Consider the following 16,337-nt stretch of genomic DNA (forward strand, 5'->3'; position numbering starts at 1 on the left):
GAGCTTCTCTCAGCCCCACTACCTCACAGGGTGTCTGTTGTGGGGGAGGAAGATAAAGGAGATTGTGAGCTGCTCTGAGACCCTGAGATTCAGAGTGAAGGGCGGGATATAAATCCAATATCTTCTTTCTTTAAACTAAAACTGCAATCCTGTGCATGTATAGAGAGTAGGTGCCACAGTGCTCACTGTAGATTACTTCCATGGAGAGCAAGCCCAATGAGGAAAAGCTAAGGGACTTGGGGATATTCAGTCTGGAGAAGAGGAGGTTGAGAAGTGAGACATGATTGCTCTTTTGAAGTATTAGAAGGGCTGCCACTTAGAGGAGGGCAGGGAGCTGTTCCTGCTGGCAGAAGAGGAGAGGACTGGCATAGGAAAAACTTTCTAACAGTAAGAGTTGTTCAACAGTGCAATCGACCCCCTGATTGGCAGTCTTTAAGCAGTGGCTGGACAAACACTTGTCAGGGATGCTCTGGAAAACCAGAACAACAGTGCAACAGTTCAAAAGCAGCTTATCAACAATTTGCCTTATAGTCCCTGTAGCTTGAAAGAGCTCTGTTCAGATACTGCTATCAAAAGCATCGTATTTGAAAGCAAGGAAGCCTGCAATTCCTCCCATTTGACTCCTAAAACAGGCGATCCCGGCCGCTGTTTCTGCCAGATTAGTGGGATCCAACATTTCCTGTAATAAACCCACATCCCTTCAAAAAAAACATGCTTGATTCAAGGTCCTGATCTCTCCTCCCCCCCCATCCCCATACACCCATGCTCTCTCCTTCCCTTCTGCTTGGACTGTGCCACAACAGTTTTGAAATATGAAATGCATGAAAACATGAAGCTGCCTTATGCTCATCTCTCTAGCGCAGGGTGGCCAAACTGTGGCTTGGGAGCCACATGTGGCCCTTTCACACACATCGTGTGGCTCTTGAAGCCCCCACCAGAGAACGCATTTGTCTCTCTTTAAACCACTTTTTCAAGCCAAGCCAGCCAGTGGCTTGGAGAATGCATTTAAATTTGAAGTTGCTTTCTTTCCACCTCTCTCTCCCCCTCCCCACTGATTTCCTTCCTTCCTTCCTTCTCTCAGACATCTGACGTTCATGTCTGGTGGCTCTCACACATATGATATTTATTCTATGTGGCTCTTACGTTAAGCAAGTTTGGCCACCTCTGCCCTAGTGGGTCCTATCTAGCCCCCTCCCTAAAACTTCAGAAACACCTGCAAGGAATTTTCCTCTTTGTGTTATGCTTGGGGGCTGCGTTGTGGTTGCACCCACCCACCCATGTCAGAATTCCAAAGGTGCCCACGAGCTCAAAAAGGTTGGAGTGCCCTGTTGTGTCTCTGAAGGAGGCCCAGTTAGGGTTGCCAGGTTTGGGTTGGGAAATACCTGGATATTTGGGGGAAGGAGCCTGAGTTTGGGGAGGAGCTTCAATGAGATATGACTCCAGAGCCTTGTGTGCAGGGGGTGGCAGCGAGGGAACGCGCGTGCCCACAGAGAGGGCTCCCAAGTGCCGCCTCTGGCACCCGTGCCATAGGTTCGCCACCACTGCTCTAGGCTGAACCTGCATTGACCAGGGTTTGGACTAAATGACCTGTATAGCCCCTTCCAACTCAGAGATTCTATGACTTTGGATTCTGTCGCTGCCTTTTGTACTATTATTTTCTCTCCAATTTATTTATTCTGCAGCAACAATTTAAAAACCTGCACTTTTCTGAATCAGGGTGGGGATATCCCTTGTAACATGTGGGATGTTGCAAACCCCCCCAATATTGCTGGGTCACCAGGCTTCCACCTGGGGTACCAGCCTCACTTAGGTTCACTGGGCTGGATGGGATCTGGCTAAAACCAAGTCTTTGGTAGGAGGAGAAGAAGACATAAGCCTGCACAAATTCTATTTTATTGAACCTTAAGCTGAATAACAGAGAAGCTCAGAACTTTTGCCAGAAAGGCAGTGTACACAATTTCCCAAAAAAGGAAGAGATATCTCTGACTGTCAAACAGAGTGTCTTTAAATTGACTAGTCTGATTGACAGTGGTGTATAACAGAACCTTGACACTCTTCATATATTTTTGCAAGGTAATAAAAGAAATATATCAAATGTCCCATGGGAGGTGGCATCCAAAGTTTTTTTAAAATTACGCAATTGATCTATCGCAGCTGTGTAGCAGTGTCCAGCAAGCACCTTCCATTTACATCCCAGTGGTTCAGGTTTTGTGCATTTTAGCATTAGTTCCTTAGATGAAAGGGAACAGAAAGGAATGCAGGCAAAGGGGGAAAAACAATGTTGAAACTGACTAGACCTTTTCTGGAACTGACAAGTAGCTGCGACCCTATTTTCCATATTGCTGAGCTCTAGGGGATTCTCTGCTGTGTTAATGGCCAATATGAATAATGGGAGTAACACAATCTCATAATATTGGAGAACATGTTGAGTGTACAGAATGCATGGTAGAACCCACTGACATTAGCATTGCAAGCTGTGATCACTGGCAATGTGTGTGTCTGTGTGTGCAGCTGTGCAAAGTTGGCTGCAACTCCACTATGTTTTGCACAGGGCTGCAAGTCATACGGGAGAGGAGTTCTCTGGCAGAAGTTTTTTAACCATTGGAATAGATCCATGAGTTTGAACTCTGCTATTAATATTTTCTCTCCCCCTATCAAAATCTTTCCCCTGCCCTACAGAGAGAATGACACTGCAGCTCTACAATTCCCTTGGAAGATCATCTCTCTATGGCTGGAGGTCTGGCCTCCTCCCACCACTGACTTTTATTGTATGAAATATACAAAAGAGAAGGGAATGATGACCAACCAATTTGGAATTAAATGGAACAAACAGGTCTTAGCAGCATTTGGAGTCTCTGTTCTCCCTCATAGAGAATGTAGGGAAGGGGGGAGTTAATAAGCCCACAAGTAAGCTGTTAGTAATGAGAAGAATCACCTGGAGCCAAATACAGCATCCTGCTGATCTGGAGTTAGCATCCCCCAGTGGCAGGGTGGTAATGAGGGAGGAGGCTTGATATAGAATTTGAAGTATAATTAAGGGGGAAAACCTCTTACATGTTACAGTAATGTTGCCTTTAACTCTTGATCTTCTTTTTACCCTCCTGATGCCTATCCCTGCCCTTCCCCTTGGATTCATCACCATCTTTTTTCAAGTTTGCAAACAGAGATCTGAGTAAAATGCCCGACTTATCAGGGGTACCTTGGAGCTTCTTCCATTCCATTTCTGAAGCAGAACTAAGGATGGCCTATTATGCACAGGTATTTCACCACCATAAGTACAATCTGCACAGGACAGGCTTTAAAAAACTGCAAAGATCACAACCAGTGTGCAGGATCAAATTAGAGAATCACAAAGAGAAAACCACTCAAATTCGCAAGGAAGTTAGCATTACTATGCAGCTGTGCTGGGCAGCGGTAAAAATACCTCCCTCTTAATTTTTTCTATTGAGCTACCATTTTAATGTTAGGCTTCCAGAGAATGCCAAAATGATCTTCCCCCAAACTTTGTTCACTAAAGCATTAAGACGCTATCATTTGCCTCCTCTTCAATCCACCTTTCAAGTAAATACCAACAGGGAACTAACCTCATACAGCTCCTTTTAAACTCAACCCCTCATTTTAATTTTTTTAATGCAATGATTTAGACTAGCAATAGTCTCATGCTGCTTGTAAATTTAAAAAAAAAAAAACAAGGGGAAAATTGAGCTTGTACATCAATGAAGGGAGTAGGATGGCACAAGGTGCAGAGTGGGAGTAATAACCTCAGTCTGTGGGTGGTGGAGTGACCTTTGAGGGATGGGACGAGGGGGGGGGGAATCAGTATGCTTTTGAATTACCTTCAGCTTGGAAGCAAAGCAAAGGAAAAACCAGCACAAAAGCCCTCTCAGAAATCCTGGAGAAACAGTGACCAGAAAGTGAACTGAGTGTTGGTGGGAGGCAAGTCAATGCAGAACAAAAAAAGAAAAAAAAAAAGACATGGATGGTGAAATCAAGGCAAAACACTCTTGCATAATAGGCTAAAGACTGACAAATTATTTCTATAGAACCTTTCTGTATACAAAGTACTTTTGTTTGTGTTCAAAAGTGCCACTTAGTGTGCTTCTTGGTCAAGAAACATGAACTTTACATCCAATTTTTAGAAACAAAAAATCTTTGTAATATTTCTTTGCCACTTTCCCCTTACACTAACTATATCAATATTTCCTGATTTGTTTCCTAATAAATTAATTTCAAATCCATTTATATATCTCACTGTAAGCATATTTAATAGGGTTCCCAACTTCGGGTTAAGAAAGAGGTGGAGATTTGAAGGTGGGGGTGGAGCTTGGGAGAGTGGGGTTTGGGGAGGGTATAATGACATGCAGTCTACCTTTGAAAGCAGCCATTTTCTCCAGGAGAGGTAGAATAAATGTATTAAACAAGTAATAAATAAGTGATGTATGTAGTCTGCAGATCAGTTGTAATTCTGGCAGAGTTCCAGCTCCCACCTGGAGGTTGTCAACCCTAAATTGTATCTTTAAATAATTTTTCCAAAATGAATTATAGAATATACCGTCAAGATTGGATCTCTTCTGTAATGAGGATGTTATGTGCCATGATGTGCCGAAACACCCTATCATTAACAGCATTGCTCAGGTCTTGCAAACTGAGGGTTGCGGCTTCCTTTACTGAATCAATCCATCTCGTGTTGGGTCTCCTTCCTAATTTTCCTGCTGCTTTCAACTTTGCCTAGCATTTACTGTCTTTTTCAGAGAGTCCCCGGTTAAAGTCATTTTAGCTTCTAGGGAGAATTCATGCTTGTAATTCTGTAATATTAGAATATTATAGCGACATCTGGTGGAGACACAAGGAATACCCTCCCCTAGTTTAATACAAGGACTACAATAATTGTATGAACACATGAAACGGCCTAATCAGGTCGGCGGTCCATTCTGCATGTCCTAGAATGCCATGTTCAAGTAAACCGAATTCCACATATGATACATTTATTATGCACTGCACGCAAGAAACTGTAGTTCCCAATTTTATGCGAAGGGGAAACACCTGTAAGGTTAACTGGCAAGAAAGGGATTAAACATCCCTCTCATTTACTTGCTTGACTAACATTTGCTTAGCCAGTAGCAGAAGACGAACCTATGGATTACTTTTTCACAACCAATCCATTATTGAGGAACGTATCAATTTAATATGAAGACCCTCATCAGTTATTGGCCATTCCAATTGTCACAAAACCTGTCGTAACACAAGGGCCCGCCTATTTTAATTTCTCATCCAACAGAAAACTGAAGTTTCCCGTCTCTATGACCTCTGTAACCAATAGAATTCGACTTCTATTTAATCATTCCGCCTATCCGCTTAGTCTTTCTCTTTCATCCAACGAACTGCTGACTGCCCCCGAAGTAACCCAATAGCCAATGAGCTATACACAAGATTCACGTCACACTTCAGAAGCCAATGGAAAGCGGGCGCGCGTTGCAGGCTCACGAACTCACAGCCGAGCTCGCACTAGTTGCTGTGGTGAAGGCCTCCGGCGGCGGTAAAATGGCGCCCGGGGTAAAACGTAAATCACGGGCCACCGGCACAGAACAGAGCGAAGGCGCTGACAACGCCAGCCACCGCACTAAAAGATCCGCGGGAGCTGCTAGACCAGAAGTGGGCTGTCGAGGAGATATCGACTCGTCGTTCGTGGAGGGTTCCATCGTCCGGATCGCCATGGAGAACTTCCTGTGAGTGCGGGACGACACGTGGGCGGCCGCTCAGCTGCGGGCCAATGAGAAGGCGGGGCGCGAGGGTAGCTCATGTGTGGGCATGGCTCTTGCTGTGGGGAGGCGGTGCCTAAGAAAGCTCTTCTCGTTGCGAAGCGCGTTGTGTTGTGGGCTTTCTTTGGAAGGCTTGACGTTGTGCTGCCCTTTTAGGGGTGCCTGTGTGTGCGGTCGCCTTCAGGTCCTGCCATGAGGTGCCCAGAGTCGGAAGAAGGTCATATCGACATCACTAGGTTCTTGCACCATCGAGTTAAATGTCTGCTATTTACACGTGGAAATTGCAGTCCTGTGTATGGTTACTCTTAAATATGCTCCTTTGGTTCCAGCCCCTCGTTCCAGCAGCCGTACGGACGATGAGAAGCAGCCAGAGAAGCAACTATCTGTCCTGCTTGGATAAAACTGCAGCGGAGATCTTCCCTTTTACCCGTGTCCCTAAGTAAATCCCATGGATTACCGTGGGGTAGACTTTTAGTAGTGAAAGATGGGATCATGGCTGCTAACAACTTGGAGAGGAAAAAATGCCTTGCCTTCTAATAGAATCTTAATGTGTTGAAATGGTCAGGTGAAGCTTTTCATGGCAGAGATGAACACATCACCTCATAAATAACGTCCCATTTAGTTTCTGTTATGCAGCCCTTCCTGCAATACAGTCTGTGCCTAGGAAACAAGATTTTGCATTAGCAATGACAGGATGACATGGTGCCTGGATACCAATCTGCCCAATTGTTTGAGATATTTTTCAGTTTATTTGGTCTGAGGACAAGCCTACCAACTGCCTGTATGACCTTTGCTCTTCCTTGCTGCTTAAATTGGAAGGGGGGCCCCCCAAGGCCGAAAAGGTAGTTTATGTCTCCTTAACAGGGGTGCCCAATGGTAGCTCTCCAGATGTTTTTTTGCCTACAACTCCCATCAGCCCCAGCCATGCTGGCTGGGGCTGATGGGAGTTGTAGGCAAAAAACATCTGGAGCTATCGTTGGCCACCCCTGCCTTAGGAGATGGAGGTGTTGGCTCAGCCTTGAAACAGGTTGTAGTGCATCCACTGACTGTATTTTAGCTGGTGCTGGATGTCAGTAATTCCAGCTTCAGTACTGAGTTCTTATGTTGATTTCAATGCAGAATGTATTGGCATACTGCATAACATTAAATCTTGCAGATGGCTCTCAAGTGGGCAGAATAAACCCTTCTCTGGTTATTCTGGAAAGAATTATTGTATTTAAAAATGAAGTAACTGTTGCTAGTCTGAATTGTGATGATTATTTCTCCATTTTTTTCAGTGTATAAACTTTAATGAAATTATCTTCCAGAACTTATGATCATTGTGAGGTGTATCCAGGACCCCATTTAAACATGATAGTAGGAGCTAACGGAACTGGTAAATCAAGCATTGTTTGCGCCATATGCCTGGGGTTGGCAGGAAAGCCTTCCGTCATTGGACGAGGAGATAAGGTGAGGAAAGCTCTTGATCATGTTGGAGTTCACTAACATTCTAGTTGTAGTGTCATTATTTAAGACTATTATAACAAATTAAAAAGGTTTTTAAGATGCTGTTAGCTCCTTTCAGTCTTATCTTTACATGTTTTGTTTGCATTCTTTTCAAGATTAGTGTCCTTCCCCACATTGTCCTTTGGTGGCTATTATTCACTGTGGCACCATGGAGAATGATGATGACATTGATTGCTTAAACTGTGTGAAAAAGAAGGTCTCACCACTAGAATCAAAGCAGAAAGTGGAAAATATTTCATTGTATTTCAAACAAAGATCCCCTAATGAAGCCATGAAAGAAGCACGTGAAACGCACAGGGATCTTTGTATGGCATGCAGTGAAATATTCTTTCCACTGCACCATTGTGTTTCTTCTCTGCTTTGACTGCTGATTCTATGTTCCACACACCATACTTAGTACGGACTGGAACTTTTGTCATTTGTACTGAGCTGCTGCTCATTTTAGCTAAGGTGCTATTTTTACTTTAACACAGGCCTTGTCAAATTTTCTTTAGCCTTATAAGCTAGCCCCAAAATTTAGAAGCCTAATTAATTTTTCAGGGTTTGGTATGTTAACAACCATATTTTCACGCATGTATGTTAACAACCATATTTTTGTGCTGTTGTTACTCCAAAACATAACCCTGAGCTCTTCACAGTTTCTTGTAATTTTTTTAAAAAATATCTTTACTTTTTCTCGTAATTTCGCTAAAACTATGACAAAAGAGCTGTTGTATATAAATAAATATGAGCCAACTCTTTTTTGGTTGTCATCACAACAACTAAAAGCTAAGCTCTAGCCTCTCTCCAGTTTCTCATAATTGATTTTTACAATGGATTGATTCCATTTAATTGAACGTTGGAACCAGTTTAAAATGCTAATGGGTAAGAAATGAATTAAATCTACCACCACTGAATGGTGCAAAGATAATATGTAAACAAGCAAGGACAAGACTGTCATTCACATGCTTTTTTCTGTTGTCATCATCCTGGTCATCCTAGATAATAATTCCCTAATGGTGGGCCAGATGGAGCACTCCCATTGACTGATGAGTACACTCAACAAACCATTAACCTATCATGCATCAGTCACCACCTCTGGGTTCTCATTGGCTGATTCCCCTGTCCCCTGCAGGCTCAGGAACATTGAACAAACTGCCAAAACAATCTTACCTCAGAGACACACACCTCTGACGCTTTTCTGTGTCCTTTCTATCAGTCAGCCTCAGAAAGGGCTGCAGCTCTACTGCAGCCTCACAAAGCATTTCCTGAGAGACCATGGTGGCTGCCTCTTTCCTGTCACTCCTTCCTCCCCTCAGCCTTGCCCCAGGACAGATGATGATAGGCCCACTGGAGAAGCTGTTAGCTAGAAGCTGTTGCTAGGCAGTAAAGGGAGAACCCTCAACTGAATATAATGCCATAGAGTCCATCCTTCAAAGCAGTTATTTTCTCCAGGGGGAGAGAGACCTGTTGTCTGGAGTTCAGTTGTGATCCCAGGAGATCTTCAGGCTCCACCTGGAGGTTGGCTATTCAAGGCCTGGCAGCACTCTCTGGGTGACTTGATGCCGCCTGACTGGCATGACTTAAGTAGGCCTGGCTGCTTGCTGCTGTTCAGCAGCAACCCCCCTGTGACAGCCAGTGTGACTTAGCAGTTGCCAACTCGGTTAGGGAATTCCTGGACATTTGAGGGTGGAGACTAGACAGGTGGGTTTGAGGAGGGGTGGGACCTCCGACAAATACAATGCCATAGACTCCACCTTCCAGCCATTTCCTTCTGGGGAACCATTGTTCCCAATCTCCAGGTGAGGACTGGGGATCACTCAGAATTATAACTGCTCTTCAGATGCCAAAGATCAGCTGCCCTTGAGGTGGGGGGGGGGAGTGAATACCTTCACTTGCATGAGTGGGAAGACAGCAAAGGTGGGAGGGCACTTGCCCAGAGCCTCTTTCTAGTGCCCATTGTATTTTTCTCCACAGTGGGGCTTATTCCTAGTATAACATGCTGATACGAAAATATAAGCTTTGTACTTCCACTGTGGCATTGCTTTGTTTCTTAGAAAAAGAGCCTAGTTGCACATTCAGGAAGGGAGCATGGGCCTTATGGGCCTGTGCCCCCTCAGAATGCACATGAAGGTCACTTGTTTGAAATTAGCCTATATCGCAAAGTCTCTGCTTCTGGAAATGTAACAGTACAGAATAAAGATGCCTAGAATGGTTCCACTCACTTTCCCTGGATGTTTAAATTAGCTTTAATACATAGGAAGTCTTAAGGATTTTGATTATACAAGGGCTATGCTGGAAGTGTTGTCTTTTCCGTTGACTTACATTATTAACAGTACTCTTCAGTTCCTGTGTTTTCTCATTTTATGTCAATGTTGCAGCTCAGATATCATTACTCTTGTAATTGTTTCAGAGATGATTACTTGCTGTATTTATTCATTTTTGGGAATTTTTGTACTATGATGTGTGTGTGTGTGCGCGCACCTAGAGGTCATGGCAACTGCTGGTGACTGACCCCTACTGAGGGCATGGAGGATATTCAGAGAGGTAGCTGAATAAAACCTGCTCCTGCCTTCCTTGGCTCTGGTATTCCAAGGAGGTTTCCCATTCAAATGGCAGAGTTGATCCTGCTTAGCTTCTAAGATTGGACTTGCCTGGGTCAGGGCTACTTGCTGTATTTATCGATATAAGTACTTTTATAGTATCTAGTAGTGTAGTCCTAAGTAAAGTTGCATTTGAATGGATGTAACTCTGCTTAGAATTGCACTATAAATCTATACTCATGGTTTTTTGTATTTTAAAATTTAATTTTAAAATTCTGTTTTTCTTTGTAGGTTGGTCTCTATGTGAAGCGAGGCTGCAACAAAGGAATAGTTGAAATTGAGCTGTAAGTAGCCAAATTTGTTTATTTCCATTTTCTATATGTAATGTATCACTTTACTAAGAATTTGTGCTTGTGGAGGGGAAGGTATAGTGTTGAGATAAACTGGTTGGGCATTTCTGAGGTCTCTGTGTTTCTTTTATTTTTTTTTTCTTAGCAGTATTATATCAGTGTTGTGGATAAGGTAATAATTATTTTCTGTTTGTCAGGTTTAAGATTCCAACCAACCTCATTATCACACGAGAAATTTATGTGGCAAACAACCAATCATCGTGGTTTATTAACAGAAAACCTTCCACCCTCAAAACGGTAGAAGACCAAGTTGCAGCCCTAAACATCCAAGTGGGCAATCTGTGCCAGTTTCTTCCACAGGTATGAAAGGATTAAGGTATTAACAGTGCAGTTCTAAGCAGAGTTACACTCTCCTAAACCCACTGACTTCAAAGAACTTTGCTTAGGAATGCGCTATAAGAAAATGGAAAAAAAATAGCTCTGCCTTTTATCAAGAATACTCTTGTGGATATGCAGCAATTCAGAGGGAAAGCAAAGGGACTGTGAGTAGTTCAATGTAGAAAATGTGTTCAGTATTCAAAGATGAAGGCATAAACTATAAAGAGACTAACACACATATATATTCCCCAAAAACATTTATGTTGTTTGACTTGTAGTGCTTTTGGAAATAAAACAATTCTGGGGCAGGATCCAGTTTCTGAGGAATTCATCTTTGAAATTCTGCAGGGCTTCAGTCAGTGTGCTTTCTGAAGGTCTGTTGGAGTTCCCATTGTGCTGTATTCTCTCTTTCAGCTGCCTCTGCATGCACTGTTCTTCAAAGCACATGGCCACCTGACAGAGCCATTCAGTGGCAGATAATGTCTTCCCAGGTCTTAGCAGGAGTTACCCCAGGAGTGCAGGGAGAAATTGGTTACAGGATGCTGCCAGTGGGGTGCCAAGAAGGTTTGAGCTGCTATTAAATGGCCACACCTTGTTGTAGACTGTTTGGAAGAATGTGCAGGAAGTAGCTATGGTGGGAGGTAGAGTTGCCCCAGAGCCTTATGGGAATTGTTCCCCATGGCCATAGTTACAAGATGCAATAATGCTCATGTGTATATATAGGACTGCTTTATATGGAGTCAAGCTCAGTACTCTCTGCTGCTACTGGAGGTGGCACTCTAGACTCTTACATCATCTATTATGATCTTTGCAATAATTGCCAATAATATGCTGGATATTTACGTTGGTTTTATAGACTAAATTCCTGTGTTAGAATATATTATTTTGCTGCTTTTATATAGCATTCCAGATATTTTGTTGTCCTGGTTTTCAGGACAAAGTTGGGGAATTTGCAAAATTATCCAAGATTGAACTTCTTGAAAACACAGAGAAATCAGTGGGTCCTCCAGAAATGTATAAATTTCACTGTGATCTAAAGACTTTCAGACAGCATGAGCGAGAACTTGAGGTAAGTGGCTGCCAATTTGACGAACGTGAAGATCCCGCCCCCTTCACTTTGAAAATGAATTCATAATTATTTCTCAGTCCTGGGAGAACAGAGGTTAAGTAGAAGCCCTCGTTAATGTTGAAGTGTTTGGATAATATTTTCTGCCCTTGTTCAGAGAAGACATGCTGCTCTTTAATTATCAGTTCAGTCTGGAAAGAAGCTCTGAAAAGATAGAAAAGCAGGTTATTTTTCATCCTCATTCATTTGTGCTTACCCATTGTTCTTCTGTGCTCTCTCAAGTTCATATCTTTCTTACCCTCTCTGAATAGGCTATGGCTGTAGATCTTGACAGACAGTGATCAAGGTTCCTTTGGAGTTTTTAGGGGGGGTGCTCTACTTAGCTTCTGTTGGTCAGCTGTAGGAATTCTGTCATTCCTCCTCAATTCAGGATTATAAATGCCTTTAGTTGTGTGGAGCTCTGTGTTCTAAGAGCACCATAGATATGTGCAGTCAGTGGCACTTTGTTACCTACTTATGAAGTATGACATGACTCCCATGAGTGGCTAGCCCTCCTTTTTTGTTCTCAGGGGGTACAGCTCCAGCTTCTATCCAGAGGCCGGTTTAATATCCAGATGTTCCCTAATGAGAAGGGAGCTTATCTCATCACAAGCCTTAATGTGCCTGAAGCACCATGAGGACACTTACCTCCAGGAGCTTGCTGCTGCTGGAAGGAGGAGATAGCTCCAGACGAGGCTGAGAGAAACCACCTACTTAGTCCTGCACTGGAAGAACTTTTCTCTGGGAAAAATGCTATGACCTACTTGATCCATTTTGTTTGAGATTTTTAGTGCTGCTTATTGTCATGCCCATTTTAGAATGACTTTTATTGTAAGCTGATTTGGGTCTTGCTTGTGGGGAAAAGGAGGGTGTGAACATTTTTAAACAAGTACTGGTTTGGTGGTGGTGCTGTAGGGTTCCACTTACCTCGTTTCTTCCTCTTAGAGGAGGCTCTTCTGTCTGGCTTGTGGTTTGAAGGCTACAGTGTTCAGGGTCTTTGTGCGATTCCTTGAATCTCATTCAGTCTGGTATTAGAGGTGCTGACCTGCACCCTAACAAGCCTTTTGTTGTCCCCATTATAAGAACATAAGAACATAAGAGAAGCCATGTTAGATCAGGCCAATGGCCCATCCAGTCCAACATTCTGTGTCACACAGCGGCCAAATATATATATATATATATATATATATATATATATATATATATATATATATATATACACAGACACACACACACTGTGGCTAATAGCCACTGATGGACCTCTGCTCCATATTTTTATCTAACCCCTTCTTGAAGGTGGCTATGCTTGTGGACGCCACCACCTCCTGTGGCAGTGAATTCCACATGTTAATCACCCTTTGGGTGAAAAAGTACTTCCTTTTATCCGTTTTAACCTGTCTGCTCAGCAATTTCATCGAATGCCCACGAGTTCTTGTATTGTGAGAAAGGGAGAAAAGTACTTCTTTCTCTACTTTCTCCATCCCATGCATTATCTTGTAAACTTCTATCATGTCACCCCTCAGTCGACGTTTCTCCAAGCTAAAGAGCCCTAAGCGTTTCAACCCTGATGAAGCCATAGGCAAAAAGAAATCAGGAAGTAATAATAAAGGATTTACTTAACACCTTGATTTCTTTTGCTATTACTCTGGTTCCTGATGTAACTTGAAATTTGTTTTCTGACAGAATTCATGTGAGGAAATAAATACTAACCTAGAAAAAATGAAGCAAAAGAATGAAAGATATAAGCAAGATGTGGAGCGTTATCATGAACATAAGCGTCATCTAGATTTAATTGCAATGCTTGAAAAGAAAAGACCTTGGGTGGTGAGTTCTTAATTTTTAAGAGACTTTTAAAATACATTGTATCAGTAATAACATTCATATTTTCTCCAGCCTTATTAAACCTATTAGTCTAGGTCAGGGGAGGGTAAATATTGTTTTTGGGAGCTGCTCAATTTCCCCCTCCCAAGAGCTGTAGTAGAATTACCAGTCACAAAATTGTGAGTGGGTAGGTGGAACTAGTTGCATTATGGCATCTGGTACAAAAATTAATGTTTTAGAACATGTCTGCAATTATCAGGGTGGTGGTGGGGGAAACCATTGAATCTGTGTAACTGAGGTGTCACCCTGTCAGTTAAGTATGGCAGGCTGATTCAGCTGGCTTGCCCATACCTTGTTCCTCACTGTTATCAGATGTTCAGTGGTTAAGTAATTTTAGACTCTGTCTTATAGGGGCACCCTTTAATGAGTTATATATACTTAAGAACAAAGTTACTGCCTACTTTTGTGACTTCCTCCCGGTGAGCCAGGGCTTCAGATTTATGCTCAGCAGTCTGGCTTGGTGGCATCACTTGTCGATATTATACCAAGATCTGAGAATCTTGGTCAAATAATAATGATGATGGAGAAGGAAAGTTTGGATTTATACCTCACCATTCACTTGGAGTCTCAGAGTGGTTTCCAATCTCCTTCCCTTCCTCTCCCCACAACAGACGCTCTGGGTAGGTGGGGCTGAGAGAGCTGCTCTTGCGAGAACAGCTCTGAGAGAACATGTGACTGACCCAACATCACCCATGTGGAAGAGTGGGGAATCAAATCCAATTCTCCAGATTAAAGTCCACTGCTCTTAAACAGTACACCAAATAGTGAGAGATGTGCTCAATCTGAGTAGCATAATGATGGTGCTTTGTATCAGTTGTAAGTTGCCTTGAGTACCACAAAGGAGAAATGTGGTTAATAAATGCCTTAAATAAAATAAATAATGCCATTTTTACAGGCAGCCTCAGAGAAACAGGACAGTTTATGCCAGTAAAGGTATGAAATTGAAATTGGGAAACAGGACAGGGCCACACAGTAAAGTGCAGTCTTAGGAAGCCAGTGAGCAATTACTTGAGGATAGTTCTATAAATACCTGTAGGCTCCAACTGTCGTCTTGGAACATTTTATAGTTAGTTGTGTCAAAGCTGTTGAATGTCACTGGCCAAAGGCACAGCCAGAGTCTCCATGTGGTGCCTGGGTGAATGCTGGATTTTTTTCCACACTCCAGAAGGATAGTGGCATATGGCTGCCCATCCATGAATGCAAAGATGGGATTCCCCCACTTCTGCTTTTTTTTTGTGCGGAGTAGTGAACTCTAAGGAGCAGCATAGGAGACAGGGTTGGGTCTGCAGTCTGCAGTGGGAGGGGGGATGTAACATAAATGGCCACTCCATCTTCCAGTCTTGTGTTCTTAAATATTCAAAGTGTTGCTGATATATTTTAGAAGTTCCTGCACACAGGAAGGATTATATTTGTTGGTGTTCTCGTGATGCTGAGGGGAATTCCTAAATGCTGTCAATAGTCAGCCTGATATGATCCATTAGAATAGGGTAGGATCAAAATCCAAATGAAGAAGAGATTGGATTTATGCCCCAGCCTTCATTCAGAGTCTCAGAGCAGCCTACAATTGCCTTTCCCTTCCTCTTCTCACAGCAGACACCCTGTGAGGTAGGTGGGACTGAGAGAGCTCTGAGAATGCTGCTCTTGAGAGAACAGATCAGAGAGAACTGTGACTGATCCAATGTCACTCAGCAGCTGCATGTAGAGTAGTGGGGAATCAAACCCAGTTCTCCCAGTCCTCACTCTTAACTACTACAGCAGAGTGGCTCTCCTTTCAATGAATCTTTTAAAATAATAGATTGCTGGCAAAATTCTTCTTGCCATAAAAGGACTGTATTAGTGCCTGAAATCTGAGCCACATTTAGTTCATCAGTCTTAATGCCTTTTCATTTGTAGGTATTGTGAATTTTGGATAACTTACCAACCTGTTATCATAGCATAATTTGTTATAGCTGGGAAATCTGCGCTCCTCCGGATAAGCAGGGAGAGCATTTTCCACTTTATCCTTGGACTTTTGTAGCTGATGTCATGAATTTTTGAGTGTTCTTTGGAGGAGTCCCAGATATTGATCTCTGAGTTCTTGTTTGGCCAATATGCTTCAAAATGTTAGAGGTTCTCTGTTGCGGCAAAAATGGACTAATCCACCATCTGCTGGGATTCTGTGATTCTGGATTATTTAATTCTCAAGCTGAGCTCAGAATCTTTTTAGCACCCTTTATTGACATCAGCTAAAATATTTAACTTTGCAATGGTTACTTTAAAGGTGTGACTATTGACATAATTTGCAAAAAGTGGTGTGACCCTTTAAGGAAGCACAAGTGAACACTGTGGGTGTGTGCAAGAAAGGGAGAAAGAGATTGAGCACCAGATAGTAGTGGGGAGTTCACTGTCTTGACAGAAGACGGAAGGGGGCAGAGATATGGATGTGCTCGGCCCCTTTCCTGCCTTCACCCCATCCCAAGAAATGCAGGCTGTGGGGATATCCCTCTCTGACACTGGTGTTGTGCAATGCCAGGTCTATCAACAATAAGATCTCAGTTCTCTGGAACTACCTGGTGGAACAGGAGGTAGACCTGGCTTGCGTGGCCAAGACCTGGGTGTGGGATGGTGAAACAGTTGCCTTGCGGCAGTTGACCCCCCCCCTCCAGGTTTCTCGTTCCTTCACCAGTCTTGAACAGATTGGGAGGGGCATGGTGTTGCTGATTAGGGATGTGCAAAAAAAAAAAAAAATCGGAATTACACGGATTCGGAAGTATACGGGGGAAAAAAATTCGGATTCCCCGTATACTACTGAATACCGTATTCGGAATAGCCGCATATACGGTAATGCGTGGCTATT

At 43.0% G+C, this 16,337-nt stretch overlaps 1 protein-coding gene across 1 annotated transcript in view; it reads left to right on the forward strand.

Moving 5' to 3' along the window:
- Positions 1-5,452: 5,452 nt before the first annotated feature.
- The window catches only part of SMC5 (structural maintenance of chromosomes 5), an 88,391-nt gene continuing 77,506 nt past the window's right edge, over positions 5,453-16,337 (forward strand). The window contains exons 1-6 of the mRNA XM_060237447.1: positions 5,453-5,726; positions 7,067-7,208; positions 10,079-10,131; positions 10,335-10,497; positions 11,450-11,584; positions 13,304-13,444. Of these exons, the coding sequence (XP_060093430.1) occupies positions 5,455-5,726; positions 7,067-7,208; positions 10,079-10,131; positions 10,335-10,497; positions 11,450-11,584; positions 13,304-13,444 (906 nt within the window). The 5' untranslated portion in view covers positions 5,453-5,454. The remainder of the gene's footprint in view (positions 5,727-7,066; positions 7,209-10,078; positions 10,132-10,334; positions 10,498-11,449; positions 11,585-13,303; positions 13,445-16,337) is intronic.

The sequence above is a fragment of the Heteronotia binoei genome, chromosome 4, assembly GCF_032191835.1.
Source record: "Heteronotia binoei isolate CCM8104 ecotype False Entrance Well chromosome 4, APGP_CSIRO_Hbin_v1, whole genome shotgun sequence".
Taxonomy (NCBI): domain Eukaryota; kingdom Metazoa; phylum Chordata; class Lepidosauria; order Squamata; family Gekkonidae; genus Heteronotia; species Heteronotia binoei.